We start from the raw sequence: 21,624 nt of genomic DNA, 5'->3' as shown, positions 1-21,624 counted from the left end.
TGGAACTGAAGCCGCCGCAGCTGTCTTAACTGTTTTGAGCGTGGAGACGTTAGTTATTTCTGTCAGCATTAAAAACTTTTTTACGAAAAAACGACACAGTTCTTTTCTTTTTACACCTGGTGGTTGGTTTTTAATTCGCAGTACACAGTGACAATGTTTCGTGTTTGCTCGCTAAATAAAAACCGGCCGATTTCAACGCATCGTGAACAGCAAGTCTGTCGAAATACAAATTTCACGAGTGTCCCACGTAGAGGACATTTTGATTTGTGCATGGAATATGATTGTAAGTGGCGTGTAATTAAATATTCGAGTCGAAGATAATTTCCGCTCCGGTATTTTTGTCTTGTTTTTTATTTGTAGTGATGACATCGGAACCTTTATATTTCGAGACTCAAGAGCGCACCGTCCGATGCGATGGCGGAACTAATTTGGGGTTGCACCCATCACTTCCTGTTGGTACATGTGAGTCTCACGTTAGAAGACTGAGGTATGTGGTGTTTTCTTTGCTCGTCTTTTACAAGCAGCAGTTGTACTCATGACAAACCACATAGTAAAAACGATCACACATACAGGGTACAGATCTAAAATAAGCGTAGACGACAAAGAAATTGCAATGCTGGTTTTGGTGCCAAAACTGTATTTAAACTTTTGAAGTTAAGCCATGAAGAGTTAGCGAGATCTTTGCTATAGCTGTATTTGTGGGTCCCGAATGCATACGCGTGATAAAATGTGCTTTGGTTTCCCGGTGAGAATTTTGTGTAGACGAAATCTGCTTGTTGCAGCTCCTCGCAGCGCTATCAAACACTTAGCGACGTGTTCCGAGACGCTTGCCGATTCTGGAGGCTTGTTCGTTGGAAAATAATTCAGAAGTATTCGAAAACACATCCAGAACTCTTAATGAGAGTTCAGCCAGGCTGCACGGCAGTTTATTGTAAAGAAAGATGCAACGTTAAGCGAGATTTGGTAGTGAAAAGCAGCACATAAGATTGAAGATGATAAGAGCCATCATCTTCGTGTCAGTTCACGACAATAAACGAGTTCAGACGTGATGGGGTTTCCTAAATTATATCGGACTCGGTTGACAATTTGGTTTGTCCTTTTCGTCCTGAGGGATTTAAAATATTCGCATACAGAAGGGGACCCACTTTATCCACGTCTGATGAGCAGCCCATTAATTACATTGCCCCAAACTGAGCATCCTCCCCTTATCTGTATTCTGTGCTGTTGTGTGTTAACGAGTGCTCGATGCACATTCACCTCTTCACCTTGAATGCATACTGCCTAAAACTGAAGTATCGATCTTTCATGAAGGGACGAGAACTAAGCTGTCTGAAAATCTAAATAAACTTATCGCATCCCCTGTTTGTGTCCCAAGTTCGTTAATCAAAACCCATCTTTTCTAAATCCATGTAGACTGTCTCATGGAATCCCGTTGACATACAGGTGACTGGTTCTGATGATCCTTTCCGTGACCCGCCATGTGACAGACACAAGACCTACTGGTCTGTGATTCCTGCAGTTATTATACAGGTGTGTTGCTGGTGTTTCCAGAGTCTGAGATCGTGCCCTTTGTGTGCATCTGTGACATGTTTCTGTCAGGACAAGTCATTTAGCTAGCAGCCATGTCACTCTGCAACTCACAGCTGGCAGCCCACTGAAGCCCAGCAGTGTGAGCCTGGTCAGTACCTGGAGGGGAGACTCCTGGGAAAAACTAAGGCTGCTGCTGGAAGAGGTGTAGCAACGGGGACACTACACTGTAAACAGGCGCCGTCCTTCGGATGAGACATAAAACCGAGGTCCTGACTCTCTGTGGTCATTAAAAATCCCAGGGCGTCTCTCGAAAAGAGTAGGGGTGTAACCCCGGTGTCCTGGCCAAATTACCCCCTGGCCCTTACCAATCATGGCCCCTAATAATCCCCGTCTCTGAACTGGCTTCATTACTCTGCTCTCCTCCCCACTGAGAGCTGGTGTGTGGGGAGCGGACTGGCGCATCATCCAGGTGGGGCTGCACACTGGTGGTGGTGGAGGGGATCCCCATGACCTGTAAAGTGCTTTGAGTGGAGTGTCCAGAAAAGCGCTATAGAAGTGTAAGCTATTATTATTATTATAATGATTTGGTTCGTTTCCCAGGTGGAGCCTCCCTTCGTGGCTGCTTAACTTCTGTCCGTGACCCCAGGAGTGTGGGGGGGCTGTAGCCGCCACCGCCGCCGTCACCTCGAGGCCGAAACCCGCCCCGCGGCGCCGCCATGGGGAGACTGAGGAAGAGGCACAACTGGAAGAGCCGCCAGCAGAAGGGCGCCGGCGCCGGGCCGCAGGGGCCGCAGAGCGACGTGGTGGTTGAAGTGGAGGGTGAGGTTTCCGCGTGGCGTCGGCCAGTCCTCCTCGCTGAGAGGAGAGGGGCTGACTGCCAGGTGTACACCTGTAGTGAAACTCTTATTCCCACTGATCTCTCAGGATGTACAGCGGACAACACCACACGATGTAGACAGTACATTACTAACACAATTAATAATAACCAGAACAATGAATATGTGGGAGGGAAAAACCCTGGTAGTCCATGGAGAAGGTGCAGAGGTGCAGTGAGTCTGAGGCAGAGCAGTGAGCTGTCAGGATGGGCGCTGCAGTGGGTAGGAGCAGCTCTCAAGCCTGCTGGTCTGAGCCTCAACAGTGCCGTCCTGCTGGCCAGAGCACAGGGGGGAGAACAGTCTGTGGGGGGGATGGTTGAGATCCTGAATGATGGATCGGGCTTTGTTGAGGCAGCGGAAGGTGTAAATTTCACTGATTAATGGTCAATCACATCCTATAATATGCCAGCAGCCATATCACCCTGCAGCTCACAACTGATAACCCACTGAAGCCCAGCAGTGTGAGCCTGGTCAGTACCTGGAGGGGAGACTCCTGGGAAAAACTAAGGTTGTGAAACTGAAAGAGGTGTTAGTGGGGCCAGCAGGGGGCGCTCACCCTGCGGCTCATGTGGGTCCTAATGCCCCAGTGTAGTGATGGGGACACTATACTGTAAACAGGCGCCGTCCTTCGGATGAGACGTAAAACTGAGGTCCTGACTCTCTGTGGTCATTAAAAATCCCAGGGCATTTCTCGAAAAGAGTAGGGGTGTAACCCCGGTGTCCTGGCCAAATTTCCCATTGGCCTTTATCAATCATGGCCTCCTAACAATCCCCCTCTATAAATTGGCTTCATTACTCTGCTCTCCTCCCCACTGTGAGCTGGTGTGTGGGGAGAGTACTGGCGCACTATGGCTGCCGTCGCATCATCCAGGTGGGGCTGCACACTGGTGGTGGTGGAGGGGATCCCCATTAACTGTAAAGCGTTTTGAGTGGACTGTCCAGAAAAACGCTATATAAGTGTAAGCAATTATTATTATTAATTATAATCCCCTCTGTGCTGTTGCCACAACCCACAGGATCAACACTTGACCCTGATGCTGCCAGAGCCCCTGAGGGTTAACCAGGCTGCACACAGAGCAAAGACAGCGGGTCAGAGGGGGTGCTCAGGTGCTTCAGTGTGCTCACTGGCCAGTAGTTCACGATGCTTATGGCTATAGGGGTCACATCCAGCTGTTCCTGTAGGATTCTGGGGAGACTGTGTCTGTAAGCTGGTTGGTCAGTGTGTTACAGACACCTGAATGTGAATTTCCTGCTTTGAAATAACGCCAGGCACACCTAATTTCCACCAGAATATTGGGGTCTTTCCTCCTCTCTCCGCGGCAGTCCTAAAGCAGTTCCTGGTCGCCTTGTTTTCCACATCTGATGAGCAGCCCATTAATTACTGTCCCACCAAACTGAGCATCCTCCCCTTATCTATCCTCTGTGCTGTTCAAGTTCAAGTTTATTGTCATTATACTCATACAGGTATATGGTATAACGAAATGCTATTAACTAGCTCTCAGACATAAGTAGTACAAAGAAAAAAAAACAACAATACAATTGTATAATAAAAGAAAGACAGAGACAACAGGCAGTGTGCAAAAACAACAACAGGCAATGTGCAAAAACAACCAAAAGGTAACAGGTTATGTGCAAAAACATGCATCAACAGAATGAAATAAAAGGATAGAAATTATGGGGATTGAGCTTTTAACATGTAAGGTAGAGGTAGATTTCAGTGTGTGTTTTTGGTAAGAAAGAAGGCACTGTGAGGTTCAGATCACAGGTGAGAGTGAGAGGCTGGGAGTTTAATAGTTTGATAGTGCTGTTGTGTGTTAATGAGTGCTCAATGCAGATTCACACCTTCATCTTGAATGCCTACTGCCTAAAACTGAAGTATCGATCTTTCATGAAGGGATGAGAACTAAGTCTTCTGAAAATCTAAATAAACCACACCGTTTGTGTCTGTTGCTTGTTCAGGGATTCGGTTTGTGAATCGGTGCCTCTCAGGACTCGACTGGCGTGTGTTTAAAGAATATTCTGTCCCTGTTTGTCCAGTAAGTAACAGTTCTTGCCCCCTCTCAGACGGAGAGGCGCTGAAGGGTGTGGATGAGAGCAACCCCCTCGTCCTCCCGGCCACGAAGAAGAAGAGGAAGCCGGGGGGGGCGCTGGAGACCAGCGCGCCCAGGAGACAGCCTTTAACCCGGAAGCAGAAGAAACAGCTGCAGAAGGTCCTGGAGCTGAAGGAGAAGAAAGCCCAGGTGAGCCTGATGGGCCGGGAGCCACGGTGCTTGGGTGCAGACCTGCTGTAAATCAATACATCACCGCTGCGCCGGTTTAGCCAGACGGATCTGGTCTGATGCACTGTGGTTTGAGACCTTTTTTAAGTCTTTCCTCCATTCATTTGTAATTTCAAATTTAATAATTGTAAAATTAACATTGCATTAATGATTATTGTTCATTTTACTAAACTGTTACTTCCGTGCTGTTTGTTGACCCACACCTCTGCTTCTTTCCTTCCTTGTCTCCCCTTTGACTTCCCTTCCTTTTCTTTCTCCTCCTCCTGCCCTCTCTCTCTCCCCGATCCTCTCCTCCTTCTGCCCTCTCTCTCTCTCTTCCCCATCCCCTCCTCCTCCTGCCCCATCTCTCTTCCCCATCCCCTCCTCCTCCTGCCCCATCTCTCTCCCCGATCCTCTCCTCCTCCTGCCCCATCTCTCTCCCCGATCCTCTCCTCCTTCTGCCCTCTCTCTCTCTCCCCGATCCTCTCCTCCTTCTGCCCTCTCTCTCTCTCCCCCATCCTCTCCTCCTCCTGCCCTCTCTCTCTCTCTCTCTTTCTCTCTCTCTCTCTCTGATCCTCTCCTCCTCCTGCCATCTCTCTCTCTCTCTGATCCTCTCCTCCTCCTGCCCTCTCTCTCTCTCTCTCTCTCTGATCCTCTCCTCCTCCTGCCCTCTCTCTGTGCTCTGCAGCGCGCGGAGATCCTGAGCAAGCTGGCGCAGGTGCAGGTCAGCGATGCCGAGATGAAGCTGCTGTACACCACCTCCAAGCTGGGCACAGGGGACAAGCTGTACCAGAGCAAACAGTATGAAGGCTCCTTCTCTCCCGGCTCAGAGCTCAGCAGTGGTTTTAGGTCTCCCACAACCTTCCCAGAACCTTGTCTGCCACATGCAGCGAGTCGGCTGTAGTGGCTCGATGTTTCTTACTGGTAACATTGTGTTGTTTCTGCAAAAGATCATGTGCTTAGAATGTATGCAAACATGCACATACAACCAAGAACGGGCGAGTGTCAGCTTCAATGTACCTGTTATATCTTATTTTGGGCAATACTGGGTCTATATTGTTTTGAGCAACGTATACAAAGAGCCTGCTGCTGGAAGTGGCTCAGACCTCTAAGCAGAGGGAGTCTTTTTTTGGAGGCCTGAATATCATTCTTCATAGCTTAAGCGCACCCTTCATTCCCCTGGTCTGTCTTCCTCTTCTCCCAGTGTCATGGAGGACACGGGGGACGGGCTGGCCGGCCAGGTCAGCAGTGTGAGAGGGGCCAACCGCAAGAGGAGGAGGAGGAAAGACGCAGACGAGGAAGAGGAGGGGAAAGAGGGAGGGGAGGAATCGGACAGCAGCAGCGGCAGCACCTCCGAGGAAGACGAAGAGGACGAGGGGGAGAGAGACGAAGGGCAGGCTGAGAACAGAGATGAGCCGGTAGAGGAACCCGTGGGACCGCCTCCAGAGAAGAAGCCGGCACCGGTACCGGAGCAGCCGGGCCCGCGGCAGGCGGAGAACAGACCGCCGTCGGAGCCTGCGGTCTTCATCCCAGTGGACAGGAGTCCGGAGATCCAGGTGGGCAAGAGGAGCCGGAACGGGGGGCGTGTTTCAGCTCCCAGGCCCCGGAGGTCAGGTGCTGGGCCGTGCCGAAAGCAGTTATCCGACCTCGGCAGTGGCAGCGGTGTGTGGGCGGTCACAGCCAGGAACACTGCCCCCTAGCTGGCAGGAGGAAGCAGCACAGGCCTCTGTTGAAACAACCAATTCTTAGATCACAGCGGAACAGGTGAAGGCTTGTTCTACGTTGAAAAGAGATACAACGTTTTGGCTGTGGAGCCTTCTTCAGGTGTGAATAAACCTCACCCGTTCCTTCGCAGCCTACGCATGCTGATGCAGCTCCCTACTTGCAGATAGTGATTTTTCTGCCTGCAGCAGTGCTCTGCCACCTGCCTGCATACAGTATCCCGGTGTCCGGAGCGCTGTCGTGTCCGGAGCGCTGTCGTGTCCGGAGCGCTGTCGTGTCCGGAGCGCTGTCGTGTCCGGAGCGCTGTCGTGTCCGGAGCGCTGTCGTGTCCGGAGCGCTGTCGTATGGATCCCGCTGTTGCGTGGATCCCAGTGTCCAGAGCGCTGTCGTGTGGATCCCGCTGTTGCGTGGATCCCGGTGTCTGGAGCGCTGTCGTGTGAATCCCGCTGTCGTGTGGCTCCCGGTGTCTGGAGCGAGGCAGCGTGGGTCCCGGTGACGGCGCAGTGTAGGAACAGAGGGGCAGCCGCGCCAGTGCCCTGTGCTTCCCTGACCCTGTCACCCTGCTCCACGTGTCTCCAGGCCGCCCGGCTGAAGCTCCCGGTGCTGTCGGAGGAGCAGGCGATCATGGAGGCCGTGCGGGAGAACCACTGCGTCGTCCTGTGTGGGGAGACGGGCAGTGGGAAGACCACCCAGGTGCCGCAGTTCCTGTACGAAGCCGGATACGCCAGGTACACAGCTGTTTCTCCACCTGCTTGTGAGCTCTCAGTCAGAAGCGGCTGTTTTCTCCTTGCCATGTCATTGCACGATTCCTGTTACACTAGACAAGTGTCCAGTCTGGTTCTCTCTCTCCCCCCCCATGTGCATCAGCGGGGACGCCATCGTTGGCGTGACGGAGCCCAGGCGAGTGGCCGCGGTCAGCATGTCCCAGCGGGTGGCCAAGGAGATGAACCTGTCCACACGGTGAGTGGGTGAGTGGGTGAGTGGGTGAGTGGGTGAGTGGGTGAGTGGGTGAGTGGGTGGGTGGGTGGGCGGGCGCTTCTTGGGGTGGCCTTCCTGACACCGGCCCCGTGCCTCTGTGCCTGCGCGTCCTGAGCCGCTCTGTCCTCTGTCCCCCCTCTCCGCAGGGTCGTGTCCTATCAGATCCGCTACGAGGGCAACGTGACCAGCGACACCAAGATCAAGTTCATGACTGACGGCGTCCTGCTGAAAGAGATCCAAAAGGTACTGAATCCAGAAGATCGCAGAGCTGTCGCAGAAATACTGTATATTCTTAATCTAGAGCTTTTTACCCCATACAGTCGGCAAGAATGGCAAACACATGGTCCAAGCTGCCATTTTTAGTGTAAGGCTCCACAGCCGAAACATTGTGTTTCCTGTCTTTCCTTTTCAGCTTGGAATAAACCCGTTTCCTGTTCCTTTGCAGCTTATGCGTGCTGTCGCAGCTACCTAGTTGAACTATAATGTGTATGTAACGTACGGTACAAATTACCCAGTAAATCGGTTCATTTATTCTGGTGCAACAAGGTCTGTTTCCTGTCGGTCTCTGGCATGCTGACCCGTTTATCTGCAGGCGTGTGTGTGTTTGTCCTTGCCGGTTGTGTACAGCTTGGTTTGATGTCCGCGGCCTCACGCTTCAGAGCCTGGTCAGCAGGAGCTCCAGCAGTAAGGCAGAGCTGTGCGCCTGGCTCATGTTGTTTCCGAAGCGCCGAGGAAGTCTTCCCGGGAGGTTCCAGCTTCCTTTCTGCTCCCTTTTCAGGATTTCCTGCTGCAGAAGTACCGGGTGATCATCATCGACGAAGCCCACGAGCGCAGCGTGTACACCGACATCCTGATAGGGCTGCTCTCCCGCATCGTCCCTCTGCGCCACAAGGTAGGGGGCGCCCTGCTGCCTCGAGGGCTGGGGTGGGGCGGGAGAGGATCGGTCCCTCATCTCTCGGGTGCTCGGAGAGAGACGTGATCGGGAGGCGTGTGGAGCTGCCGCCTCGCAGAGTTTGGGTCTTGGAGTCCGGATTCTGGCCCGGGTGCACCTTCTGTACGGAGTTTGCACGTTCTCCCTGGGTCCTGGTTGATTGGGGTCCCTGCATTGTCACCAGATGCATGTATGTGTATCCTCACCAGGGTGTCGTCCCGCCCTGCGATCACAGGACAGTGATCTGGGTGGTCAGGAAAGTGCGACAGCAGTGCCTGGCGTGTCTGTGCATGATGGCGTGAGCGGACTTGCGCTGAAACTGGCACCCGAGCACAGGCAGCGCAGGCGTTCAGGTTGCTCTTGCGCCGATCTCCTGTGTCTCTTGGTGCAGTCGAACAAACGTGTCGCCCCCCCCCGCCCCCAGTACGAGCCGTCACCTGCAGGGGCCCCGGTCTGGTGGTACTTGCGTGTTTACGTGTGTCTGCGTGTGTGTCCTCTCCACAGAGGGGCCTGCCTATGAAGCTGATCGTGATGTCAGCCACGCTGCGGGTCGAGGACTTCACCGAGAACAGGAGGCTGTTCCCCGTCCCTCCGCCTGTCGTCAAGGTCAGAGCGTCCTGCTGCTACCGTAGACAATATTATTTTCATGCCAGCAGCCATATCACCCTGCAGCAAGCCGCTGGCAGCCCACTGAAGCCCAGCAGGGTGAGCCTGGTCAGTACCTGGAGGGGAGACTCCTGGGAAAGCTAAGGTTGCTGCTGGAAGAGGTGTTAGTGGGGCCAGCAGGGGGCGCTCACCCTGCGGTCTGTGTGGGTCCTAAAGCCCCAGTATAGCGACGGGGACACTACTGTAAAAGCAGCTCCATTTGCCTTGAGTGACCCCGTGCCCCCCTAGTCTGGGGGAGAACCCTCGGTGCCCTTGAAGCAGGCCCAGGGTTCGAATCGGTGTGACTCAGGCTGCGCGTTTGCTCCGCAGGTGGACGCCAGGCAGTTCCCGGTCACCGTCCACTTCAACAAGCGCACCCCGCTGGACGACTACGGCGGAGAGGCCTTCCGGAAAACCTCCAAAATCCACCGCCTGCTGCCGCCGGGTGAGAGTCTGGCCGCGCCGCGCGGTTCGGTTCGGGTTTTACCCACGCTCCTGTACAAAACCGCGAGTGGCTCGTGAAGCGTCCCGCTGGCTCTGGTTTGAGCCCGGAGAGAATGAGACCGCCGAGCGCTGGTCCGACTTCTCCTCCCCCAGCTGACCCGAATCCTTGCGCCCGTATTGAAAAGTCCCGCCAGGGTCACAGCGTTGGGAACGGACGAGCCTGGTGGCGGGCAGTGACGCTGGAATCAGCCGGAGTCTGTCCTCACTGACGGCTGTGTGTGTGTCTGTCTCGCAGGGGGCATCCTGGTGTTCCTCACGGGCCAGGCAGAGGTCCACTCCCTGTGCAGGAGACTGCGGAAAGCCTTCCCGTTCCGGCCCAACAGAGCCGTGCCAGGTGAGAGCTGTCCGTCGGCCGGGCCTCGTCGAGCCATTCGCTACTTAGATTAGATTATTCTTTATTGCCACACAGCAATAGTTGGTGGACTTTGCTTTCGGTACAGCAAAGAACACGGATGAGACATACATACAACATATACAGTACAAATTTAAATAGGACAGAAGACAAACATCATTACATATGTAAACAACTTTCCATGTAGCGGCATTATTATACCATGGAATTCAGAGTTTGTGTGGCAGTGGGAAAGAAGCTGAGGTTGAAGGCCTTGAGAGGAAGGATTTGACACGTTCTCCAGAAGGGAGAAGCTGAAAGAGATCATGAGCAGGGCGAGAGGGGTCGGAGATGATTGTCTTGGCACGACTGGAGGTGTGGCTTGAGTAGAGAGATGGAATGGAAGGGAGTTCACAGCCAACAGTTCTTGCAGCTTTGGACACAATCCTTTCCAGTTTGCCTTTGGAGTAGTTAACCAAGCTCCCACACCAGACTGTAACAGGGGTTGTCAGAACACTGTGGATCATGGCTGTGTAGATCTGAAGGAGAAGTTGCCGGTTCACTCTGTGTTTTTTGAGAAAAAACATCCTCTGCTGTGCTTTCTTGACTATGTGGTCGGTGGTGGTACTCCACTTAAGATCAGTGTTTGTTTGTACCCAGAAATGTAAAGTTTGTAGTCTCTATGGGAAGATCATTAATGAAGATTGGAAGTTTTGTGTTCTGGATGCGTCGGAAGTCAGTGGTGATTTCCCTGGTTTTAGAAGGGAATCTGCTTTAGGTAACAAGTCTCATCATTATTCGAGATGAGGCAGACTGACTTGTTACATGTTAACTTTGCACACAGGTCACTTTAGAACATTTTCGCAGTGAAACGTCTGCTGCACAACTCATTTTTATTCGCTTTGCATCACGTTACATCAGTCATGACAGTGACTAGTGAGCAGGAAGGGCCTCATCATGTCAGAATTTGTAAGAACTAAAATGCGAGTTTGCACTTTCATAAAGTTCACGGTTTTGTGCTTCATTTGAAATTGATAGCTTTTTTCCATACCGTCAATGAATTGATTTTGTTACCGAGATTCAATAACCGGTTTGAATAATGGAACTGCAGTTCCCTTTTAGGTGTTTGTCTTGTTAAGTGATTTGAAATGTTGTGATGACGTCTTTGGTCTGCAGAGGGAGACGAGAAGGGGGACTCGCCGGAGGAGATGAGGAAGTTTAAGAAGGCCAAGCCGAAGAAGACGGTGGTACGAAACCATGCAGCTCCCTTGCCTGCAGGACCCTGCAGTCGATGGGTTCAGGTCGTCCCGGAGCGGGGGCTTCTGTAGCGAGGGGCTTGCAGAGGCTGAGAGGGGCCCGGTCGCTTGGACAGCCGTTGTGGATGAGCAGCACCCTGCTCTGGGTTGTCTCTTTTGTTTGCAGTGGGTGTTTGGGTGTTGAGTTGGGTGGGGGTTAGCAGAGCGGATTCTGGAAGTTGGGAGAAGGATGTGCTCAGGGTTCCGTTGCCTGCTCACGGCGACTGGAGAGCACCGGATGAAATCCGCTGGCCGCAGATCAGACTTCCCTGGAGTAGCGGGTGGATACATTGCAGGTTTTACTGGCTGCAAGGCTCCTGATGAAAGCAAAGTGCCATGTGCTCCCCATCACTGTACCCCTACTGCTGCTCTGTGTACCCCATCACTGTACCCCCACTGCCGGTCTGTGTTCCCTGTTACTCTACCCCCCTGACGGTCTGTGTTCCCTGTTACTGTACCCCTACTGCCGGTCTGTGTACCCCATTTCTGTACCCCTACTGCCGGTCTGTGTTCCCTGTTACTCTACCCCCCTGACGGTCTGTGTTCTGTGTTACTTTACCCCTACTGCCAGTCTGTGTACCCCGTCCCTGTACCCCTGCTGCTGGTCTGTGGTTTGCTCAGTTTTCCTGTCAATATCCAGCTCTTAGTTCTGCCTGCGGCCGGTAAAGTCCGAAATGGATCGAACGGCTGTTCCATGGGAGTCTTGCGCGCTTGCCTGCGCTAACCCCCCCCCGTGCCTGCCTTGCAGTCCATGCCTAAAATAGACCTGGATAACTACTCCGCCCTGCCGGTGGACGAGGGCGATGAGGACCGCGGAGCAGGGATCGGTGACGAAGAGGAGGGGTCGGACCTTGACCTGGATCTCGGGGAGGAGGAAGGGGCTGACGGAGGTACAGCGGGGTGCTGGGACAGCTTTAATGAAACGGATCAACGTAGTCATTCAGACCGGAATTATCGCCCAGCGTGAAACCCTTGGAAGTTTGTCTAATAATGTTGCCCGAAGACACGGTGTTCTGTAACCTGACTGGCCCTTAACGCATTAAATTGCTTCTTACTGCCAACAGCCGATAGGGTGTTCATCCCATACGCAGGGGTATCTACATGGGCACATGACAGCGGAGCTCAGCTTTGCACAGGGAGCCTGTTGATTGTGTCTGGGCTACAGGAAGTTCAGTGCTGTAAGCTAACTATCTTCCTGTTGTGATTCTTGTCTTTTCACAGATGCGAAATCAGACCCTAGTCTCCCCCTGTATGTTCTCCCTCTCTACTCCTTGCTGGCTCCAGAGCAGCAGGCTAAGGTCAGTGCTTGGGGGCACTCTTCTGCCCCCATCTGGGGTCCCCTGGTCTTGAGTTCACGCGCGCAGCTCTGTGACGAGTGCCTGGGGGATGATTGGGCTAGGATCTAGTCCTTCTTGGGTTGTGTCCTTGGTGAACTTTGCACTTTGCTCAGGTGCATGCAGAGCCCTCCTGGGATAAATAAAGTATTATGAATTGACATGCAAGGGAGATTTTTGGACCCGTGCGAAACTAGCGAGACTCCAGCCTCGTGGATGCTGTCTTACCGCCGTGCGCGTGACTGTCTCTGTCCGCCTCAGGTGTTCAGGCCCCCTCCCCCGGGCACGCGGCTGTGCGTGGTGGCCACGAACGTGGCCGAGACCTCGCTGACCATCCCGGGGGTCAGGTACGTGGTGGACTGCGGCCGGGTGAAGAAGCGCTTCTACGACCGCGTCACCGGCGTCTCCTCCTTCAAGGTCACGTGGACGTCCCAGGCCTCCGCCAACCAGCGGGCGGGAAGGGCAGGCCGCACAGAGCCCGGCCACTGCTACAGGTCAGAGTGCAGAGGGCACGGGGTCACCGCGGGGGTGGGAGGGGGAATCGAAGTGGGAAAATATCTGCCGAGCTTTCCACCCTAGCCATCTTTCAGAACTTTCAGCACAATCCTGATTTAAAAACAAATTCTTGTGAATACACTTGTTCCAAATTCACTCGCGTGCCTCAGGGTGCACCAGCAGCACGGGCACAGTCACGGGGGTAACGGTTTGTGCTTTTAACACCGGGAGAGTGGAGTGGATCGAGTCGGTCCCCTTATACGTACCCCGAGCCCTCGTGCTGTAGTGTGGACGTCAGTGTAACTCAGAACGTGGCTGAAAGCGGAGACCAGACAGCCCCTCCGCCCGCAGTCGGACTGACTTTTTCTGTGCGTCCCGGGACAGGCTGTACTCCTCGGCCGTGTTCAGCGATTTCGCAGAGTTCTCGGAGGCGGAGATCACGCGCCGGCCCGTGGAGGACCTGGTCCTGCAGATGAAGGATCTCAACATCGAGAAGGTGAGGGGGGCAGGGCACTGTGGGTAGGGGCGGGGCAGTGGCGGGGCACTGTGGGTAGGGGCGGGGCAGGGGCGGGGCACTGTGGGTAGGGGCGGGGCAGGGGCAGGGCACTGTGGGTAGGGGGCGGGGCACTGTGTGTATAGTGGTGGGACATAACAGGTGTAGGGGTGGGGCATGAGGCAGGGCAGGGTGACACCTTGCTTCCCACTGTGAGAGCCATGTGGTTTGCTGGGGGGGGCTCAGGGGCTGGGCCTCCGCTTCTCCCGGGACATCTCGGAACGGAAGGGCAGGAACGATTCATGCAGGGCTGTCTCGGCACTGCTCTCTAGAGACACGGCGCCGTCAGTTTTGGTCAGTTGTGATTCTGCACCCTTCCCACGCTGAGGAGTCTCTGGCCATCACCAGCAGAGCTGCGTTCCAGCGTGTGTGGTCCTCAACACGGAGGCTGCGAAACATTTCCTCTGCTCTTGAGCTCTGCCTTTCTCTGCACGTAGAAGTTTCCGTCCATGCGCTAGGAAGACAGCCCCAGGCAGTGGCCATCTACCCTGAGTTAGCGGCCCGAAAGGCCACTGTGTTTGTTCTCCTCTCTCAACCGGTCCAGTGTCTTCACGGACGTGTTCTCTTCCCTGCGCAGGTGATAAACTTCCCGTTCCCCACGCCACCGTCCACCGAGGCCCTGATCGCCGCCGAGGAGCTGCTGGTGTCACTGGGGGCCCTGGAGGAGCCCCCCAAGACTGGCCGGTGAGGGGGGTGGAGCCCCAACTGAGTGATGAGTTTGGGCAAGGAGTGGCGTGTCTCCCTCGCCTCATGTCGCTGAGTCTAGGGTCAGAGAGTGTGAGAGAGTCGAAGAGGGGGGTTTTGCCCAGTGAGTGTGTGTGGCACAGTGAGTTTGTGCCCCAAGGTTAAAACAGTGTTTTACAGAAGGAATGTGGTCGATATGCTTGGGGGCCAAAGCAGCATGTTTGAAGGAATAATAATTGCTTACACTTCTATAGCGCTTTTCTGGACACTCCACTCAAAGCGCTTTACAGGTAATGGGGATCCCCTCCACCACCAGTGTGCAGCCCCACCTGGATGATGCGACGGCAGCCATAATGCGCCAGAACCCTCACCACACATCAGATATTTGTGGGGAGGAGAGCAGAGTAATGAAGCCAATTCATAGATGGGGATTATTAGGAGGCCATGATTGGTAAGGGCCAATGGAAAATTTGTCCAGGACGCCGGGGTTACACCCCTACTCTTTTCGAGAACCGCCCTGGGATTTTTAATGAGCAAAGAGAGTCAGGACCTTGGTTTTATGTCTCATTCGAAGGACGGTGCCTGTTTACAGTATAGTGTCCCCATCACTATACTGGGGCATTAGGACCCACACAGACCGCAGGGTGAGCGCCCCCTGCTGGCCCTGCTAACACCTCTTCCAGCAGCAACCAGCAATGGTTGGCACTCCTGGGCAGAGGACCTGCAGTGCAGTCTGCAATGCTGAGTGAGCACTTCAGGCTCCCGATACAGAGCTTGTGCCCCTGAAGCTGTAACGGTGTGAATGTTGACTCCACGTGTCGGCCCATGCAGAGCTCCTCTGCTGAGCTTGAAATACTCCGACCCCGGCACCGGCCTACTTCCTGGATCCTGCCGCTGGCTGTTGTGTGGCAGGAGTCCGTTTATAACGGGGTTTTCACTTCCCTTGTTCCCCAGGCTGAAGGTGTTGGAGCGGGCCCGGCTGAGCTGTCCCATCACCCCCCTGGGCCGCGTGATGGCGTCCTTCCCCGTGGCGCCGCGCTACGCCAAGATGCTGGCGCTGGGGCGTCAGGAGGGCTGCCTCCCCTACGTCATCGCCGTGGTCGCCGCCATGACGGTGCGCGAGATCTTCCAGGAGCTGGACCGGTAGGCGCTGCAAGGGCCTGGTTCCGGTTTTGTTTTCTCTCTGCCCCTCGCTCTCTCCTGCAAACACCTCATGCACCGGGCCTGGTGTTCAAGAACCTGTAGCTCCAGTTCTGCTGGCTGGGGGTCACCAGTTTTCCTCCCCAAGCGCATTTTCAATCCCGCAACCAGGCCGGGCCGTCTTTGGGATGATCTCTGGGACCAGCAGATCTCCAGGCTGGGATCTGGTGACCCTCTCTTGGACCGGGGCTGTGTTCCTGTGAGACCTGCTGGGCAGCAGATCTCCAGGCTGGGATCTGATGACCCTCCCTGGGCCTGGGGCTGTGTTCCTGTGAGACCTGCTGGGCAGCAGATCTCCAGGCTGGGATCTGATGACCCTCCCTGGGCCTGGGGCTGTGTTCCTGTGAGACCTGCTGGGCAGCAGATCTCCAGGCCGGGATCTGATGACCCTCAGACTCTGCCGATTGGTCACCCCCCCCCCCTCTCCCCCCATCTGTCTCTCCTGTGTTGCAGGCCAGCGGGCAGCGAGGAGGAGCAGGGCGTGCTGACCCAGCGGAGGGCGCGGCTCAACCAGATGAGGAGGCTGTGGGCAGGGCAGGGAGCGTCGCTGCAGCTGGGGGACATCATGGTGATGCTGGGTAAGGCTGGCGACGGGGGTGTGGGGGTGCGGACCTGGCTGGGGGGGAGGAGCAGGGCCGCACAGCTCTTCTTCTTCAATAGCTCGGGTTCGAGGCGGGAGGCTCCTTTCACAGCAAAGGTTCTCTGGAAGCAAGCGACCCGGCCCGGTCGCTCACGCGCTCAGCCACCGAGCGGCCTGCTCTCTGGTGTACAGGCCTCGCCTGCCTCAACGTTGGCTCTTTCTTTTCTTTGCACTGCTGTCTGCAGGGGCCGTGGGGGCCTGCGAGTACGCCGGCTGCACCCCCAGGTTCTGCGAGGACAACGGGCTGCGGTACAAGGCCATGGTGGAGATCCGGAGGCTGCGAGGGCAGCTCACCACCGCAGGTAATAATAATAATAATAATAATAATAATAATAATAATAATTGCTTACACTTATATAGTGCTTTTCTGGACACTCCACTCAAAGCGCTTTACAGGTAATGGGGATCCCCTCCACCCCCACCAGTGTGCAGCCCCACCTGGATGATGCGCCAGTCCGCTCCCCACACACCAGCTCTCAGTGGGGAGGAGAGCAGAGTGATGAAGCCAGTTCAGAGATGGGGGTTATTAGGAGGCCATGACTGGCCAGGACGCCAGGGTTACACCCCTACTCTTTTTGAGAAACGCCCTGGGATTTTTAATGACCACAGAGAGTCAGGACCTCGGTTTTACGTCTCATCCGAAGGACGGCGCCTGTTTACAGTGTAGTGTCCCCGTGCGGAGGTACTTCGCACCAGGGCCCGCCCGCGGGGAGAAATCGGCGAAGCCCCGATCCGACGTAATCCCTTAAGCCGTGGGGGATTCCTAATGGGATTCCCGGTGAGCCGATCGGTGCTGGATTGAGACCTGAGCCGCCCCTCCCCTCTCTCTCTCCCTCTCAGTGAACACGGTGTGCCCCGACGCCGGCCTGTTCCTCGACCCAAAGATGGCGCCCCCTACGGAGAGCCAGGTGCTGTGCCTTCGGCAGGTGGTGCTGTCGGGTCTCGGGGACCACCTGGCCCGGCGCATCCAGCCTCACGAGCTGCTGGACCCCCAGTGGAGGAACGGATACAAGGTCCGACGCCGACCCGCCGGCCGCCCTTCTCTCTCCACCTCCCCTCCTCCGCCTCACCCTCCTCCCCGTCTCCCCAGACTCCTCTCCTGGACGATCCCGTGTTCATCCACCCCAGCTCCGCCCTGTTCAAGGCCCTGCCGGAGTTCGTGGTCTACCAGGAGATCATGGAGACGAGCAAGATGTACATGAAAGGTACGTCCGCCCCGGGCCGCGGAGGTCAGGCCCAGGCCTTCGGCTGCTGCTCTTCTTCTACGTGAAGAGTTGTAGGTGTCTGGAACAAGCTGGCCAGCCACCACATACTGAGGCTTGGCAACTGTGGAGAAACAGCTGGGGGAGATCTTCGGATCACTTAGCGGGTGGATCAGACGAGCTGGATCTTTGCGTTGCTTTTAAAACCGGTCTTGCTTTGCAGTTCATGGTTAGCGCTTAGGAACAGCTAGTTGCTGTTACTTGTGTTTGTTTCTTTTATACCTTGTGAGAAGAATTGGAGGTGTTTCCTTGCGAACACTTGTAGGTTTGTGACCTCCGGTAGAAGGAGCTTTGTTCTCAATTAAACCGTCTTCCAATTTAACTGCCTCCTGCTCTCCTTGCCTCCCTGCCCCTCTCCCGATCCCTCTCCAGGCGTCTCCGCTGTGGATCCGGAGTGGATTCCTCTGCTGCTGCCCCAGTACTGCCATTTCGAGAAGCCCCTGGAGACGCCGCCCCCCCGCTTCTGTCCCGAGAGCGGCCGGGTCCGAAGTTGGCGCGAGAGCACCTTCTGTGAGTGACCCGTCTTCGTCCGCGCCCCGCGCGCTCGCCCCGCGGCCCCGCGTCGCTAACCGCGCGCCGTCTTTGCTCGCAGACCGAGTGGGCTGGCGGCTGAGTGCCATCGAGGTGGATTACCCAGAAGGCCTCGAACGCTACAAACTCTTCGCCAGGTTCCTGCTGGAAGGACAGGTAGGCGTCACGCCCACACCTCCCTCCGCGCGGGGGCAGCTCTGCAGCGTTTGCCCTGACTGTGATCCTGTCGTGGAATTTTATCAAAGAAGAGCCAGACGAGGCGTTCTCATTCCCTCAGTAAGGTCTTTATTCATATTGCAATAAGGGAAAAAGCCATCACCCGTCTGTGCAGAGAGGTGGAAGCTGATTCAAAAGCAAGCAGGGAGAGCCCTTGTTTTATATCTTTTTTTAAGCTGATGCAACACTTCAAGGACAGGTGAAGCAGTAATTTTCCATTCCTTATAGGTTTTTGCTTTAAGCAAAGATGAGCAGTTAGTCAAATAGTTTCTCATACTCCCTTCTCCAAGCAGCAGAGATAAACATGATTAAAACATCCCGTGCCCTTGGCGCGCTGGGTGCTATCACACTTGGTTCTAAGTATCCAGCTCCTTCTGCAGCACCGCTCTGTCCGTAAACAACATTTGTAGGATAAAACACTTTTTCTCAGTAACTTTCCATTACAATCCAGAGAGACCGACGCGCAGCGCAGAGGGATTTCGAAATGGGACCAACCTGCGCTGCCAGGGCAGCCGGGGTCTTTAAAAAATGGCTGGACGAGCTCTTTGCGTGATTTTAAAAGGGGTTTAACACACAACAGCCACGGGACCAGAATTTCCAACCTCATTCTCCGGATCTCAAATTCATCTGTTCTGAGCTCTGGGGTTCCCTGTGCAGTAAGAATCGTGCAGGTCGATGTGCCTGGTCAGCAGGTCTTATGGCTGTGGGCAAAGAGCTGGTCTGAATGCTTCTGCTTTTTTATAGATGTATTTTGTAAAGGCCGAATAGAGCTGCAGTCGAGACTGTTGTGTTGCATTGCTTATGGTCACGGTTTGCTCTTTGAGAACTGTAATGGAGAGCACGGAGATGAAGGGATTCTGGGTCCTGTGAAAGGAGAAGAGCGCTTCCTCGTTTCCTCTCCTTTTCCTGCAGGTCTGTCCCAAGCTGCGCTCCTACTCGAAGTGCCTGCTGTCCAGCCCCTCCACCATGCTGAAGACCTGGGCGAAGTGAGTGTGGGGCCTCTGGCTGCCCAGCTCTGGCCTTCGGTGCCAGTGCAAGAGAAGGGGATCGTTCTCTCTGGGTGCCCCTGGGGGTCCGGGCTGCTGTGGGAACATGCAGGAGGGGGTGTGTCTTGCACCCCAGCCCGTGAGGGTTTTAAAGGGGGAGCTGCAGTCCCAATTTGTCAAACCCGTTATTAGATCTTGATAAAATAAATGAATTCACGGTATAGAGCAAATTTACAAATTTAGAATTAAGCACAAAATTGTGAGCTTTGCGAAAGTATTGCGAGTCGCCATGTTGTTGCAAACCCCTGGTCTCACCACAATATAGAGAGAGAGCTCCCATGAATTGTGTTGTGATGTGGCCCTTCCTACTCGCTAGTCACTGTAATGACTGATGTCATGAGATGTATAGGTTGTGCAGCGGATATTTCACTGCAGAAAGTTTTCAATGCAATCTGCAGGCAGAGTTAACGAGCAAGTAATATTTGTCAGTAAAACCGTCTGGAAGCTGAGAGCAACATTTCTACTGGATTAAAAGAGCCGTGTTCACCAGCCTGCTTGTTTACAGTGTAACGGGGCCACAACACATCACTGGAAGTCTCGTTGCCTCGTTCGGAATCACAGAGCATGGCGCTGTGTGTGCCTGGAAATTTCATCTACTTAGTGATGTAAATAGGAGGTTTTTGCAAGTTACTGTGTACACTTTACTTTTACTGTGGATTGAAATGCACTCATCAGTGCTGATTCTTTCTTAGCCCGAAATATAAAAGAGAGCGCCGCAGCTCCCCTTTAAAGAAGGAAACTCCTCGGTACCCACTGCAGGGCTCCTCGGTCCGGCTGGGTGTCCCGGGATCAGGAGTGTGAGCGCTGGGGTTCCCCATCCTGGTCCTGGGAGCCCCCACACCTGCTGGGCCTCATTCCAGCTGAGCTCCATTGCCTCGTTGAAGCCTCGATTGAATCGATATGCTGCCCGATTGTAACTTTTGCACAAGTATAGTTTTTCCACTTGAGAGCTTGGGATTTGAAAAGGCTGCTGCCAGTAGGTTTAAAAACTGAAAACAGCCACACAGCTCAAATCAATCCTGTGATTAAATCGATTATAGATTCAGTGGTGTGGCTGAAACGAGACCCGACAGGTGGGTGTCCACTACCAGGGCTGGGAGCCCGTGTGCAAGAGGCTGGTCTCGTCTTGGCCCGGGCCCGTGGGGTGTTTCTAAAGGAAACAGGGCGCAGAGAGCCTGGTCAAAAGTGGGGAAGGACTCGCAGACGTCGGCCGTCCATGCCTCGTTATCTAATTAGAAGGATCTGCCCTCCCTTCCCCCCCGCAGGCTGCAGCCCAGGACGGAGGCCCTGCTGGGGGCGCTGGTCTCCGAGAAGGCGGACTGCCGCGACGCCCTGCTCGCCGCCTGGAGGAGGAACCAGAAATGTGAGTCCGGCTCCAGCCCACCCGCCCCCCCGGTGGCCGGTCCCGTTTCTGCCCGCGGGGTGCCAGGTGGTTAGGATGAGGTCCGTCAGCCCACACTATACTGGCTCAGTTAAAAGATCAGCTAATGATCAGCTCAGTGATCAAAGCACTGCAGACCTCCAAGATTAGAGCTGCGTCCCAGTGTTTAAAACACTGGACGTGCTCTCACGGCGCCCTCTGGTGGATAGTGGCGGTGTGCACATGGTCCCGTTTGTGTACCATGTTCCGACGAGCGCAGCTTCGACAGATGTTTTCAATGGGCTGTATTATCTAAGTTGATGAAATCTGCGTTTCGTTTGTTGTTAAAGCTATGAACGTGTCCACCCAAGAAGCCTTTTTTAAAACAGAATATATCTTTCTGATGGGTTGATGCTCATAGTTTAGTCCTCATAGACAGCGCTCTTCACCTCTGGTTTCCAGATCTGCTGTCGCCCTACTGCCAGTGGCTCCCTGAGGCCATGCACCAGGACATCGCCAAGAGCTGGCCCCCACTGTGACCAGCGCCAGACATCCAGAGGCCTGGTCATCGCCCCCGCGCACCGCTTGTCCCTGTCCCTGCTGCTGGCCTCCCCGATCTTGACCTCTGACCTCTGACCTCTGCCGGAGCGCACACCCCCTGCTGGCGAGGAAAACCGAACGGGTCAGAACCCACTGGCCCCGCAGGGCTGGGGCGGATCCCGAATCCCAGATGGTCCAGCAGGCCTGGCAGTGCTGTCGCCCTGGACAAGCTGGTCATTGTTAGAACAGGGGCAGGAAGCCAGTTCCACCGCCTGGCCACTTAATATAGAGCCACTTGATTTTTTTAAAACACAAACAAACGGATACTTCGAGATCTGACTTTCGGCGACGGGAATGTTCAGGATTCGGGCAGCGGGGCGGCTCTCTGGGAGGAGCGGCCAGGTGTCCAACTCCGGATCACCAGCAGCTGCCCTGCGGACCTGAAATGAGAGACCGGTCTGGGATCCTGCGAGATGAAGATCAAGGCTACAGCGTGGAGCAGGCCATGTGGTTTGTGTGGTGGTTTCAGGGCTGTGGTGTGCCAACTGCACACAGCAGGACTTGCCAAGTGTGACTTAAATACTCTTCATGTACCCACCACGGGTCTTTGTAAGACCCTCCTTCCTATATGTACAGTTTAACATTATCATGTTTTAATAAAGAGGTTGGATAGTAGTGGTGAAGGACTTGCTCT

The 21,624-nt window shown here is 54.6% G+C and overlaps 1 protein-coding gene across 2 annotated transcripts; it reads left to right on the top strand.

Moving 5' to 3' along the window:
* The first annotated feature begins 3 nt into the window (after nt 1-3).
* Nucleotides 4-21,605, top strand: dhx37 (DEAH (Asp-Glu-Ala-His) box polypeptide 37). 2 transcript variants are annotated; one of them, XM_069182135.1, is made up of 29 exons: nt 4-487; nt 1,444-1,530; nt 2,131-2,349; nt 4,470-4,645; nt 5,352-5,464; nt 5,868-6,219; nt 6,965-7,113; nt 7,253-7,345; nt 7,510-7,606; nt 8,142-8,255; nt 8,799-8,900; nt 9,270-9,384; nt 9,679-9,777; nt 10,951-11,021; nt 11,818-11,959; nt 12,291-12,367; nt 12,665-12,897; nt 13,283-13,394; nt 14,029-14,135; nt 15,090-15,278; nt 15,789-15,913; nt 16,161-16,277; nt 16,816-16,988; nt 17,066-17,180; nt 17,610-17,747; nt 17,830-17,924; nt 18,897-18,970; nt 20,296-20,393; nt 20,853-21,605. In XM_069182135.1, exons 3-29 carry the CDS (start codon nt 2,247-2,249, stop codon nt 20,927-20,929), a joined length of 3,456 nt encoding a protein of 1,151 aa, XP_069038236.1. In that variant the 5' UTR covers nt 4-487; nt 1,444-1,530; nt 2,131-2,246; the 3' UTR covers nt 20,930-21,605. The 2 variants fall into 2 exon arrangements, with proteins under 2 accessions (XP_069038236.1, XP_069038235.1); XM_069182134.1 differs by lacking the exon at nt 1,444-1,530.
* Nucleotides 21,606-21,624: the final 19 nt, after the last annotated feature.

This window comes from Lepisosteus oculatus, chromosome 22 (genome assembly GCF_040954835.1).
Source record: "Lepisosteus oculatus isolate fLepOcu1 chromosome 22, fLepOcu1.hap2, whole genome shotgun sequence".
Classification (NCBI taxonomy): Eukaryota; Metazoa; Chordata; class Actinopteri; order Semionotiformes; family Lepisosteidae; genus Lepisosteus; species Lepisosteus oculatus.
Note: the sequence above shows the minus strand (reverse complement) of the source record. Positions and strands in the feature narration are given on the sequence as shown.

What these genes read in the sequence shown, in the direction of transcription:
- dhx37 (XM_069182134.1), top strand. Translation starts at nt 2,247, where the DNA reads ATGGGGAGACTGAGGAAGAGGCACAACTGGAAGAGCCGCCAGCAGAAG. An exon ending in TGAAGGAGAAGAAAGCCCAG is followed by an intron (nt 4,646 to 5,351) that starts GTGAGCCTGATG and finishes TGTGCTCTGCAG; the next exon opens with CGCGCGGAGATCCTGAGCAA. An exon ending in GGAGGAAGGGGCTGACGGAG is followed by an intron (nt 11,960 to 12,290) that starts GTACAGCGGGGT and finishes GTCTTTTCACAG; the next exon opens with ATGCGAAATCAGACCCTAGT.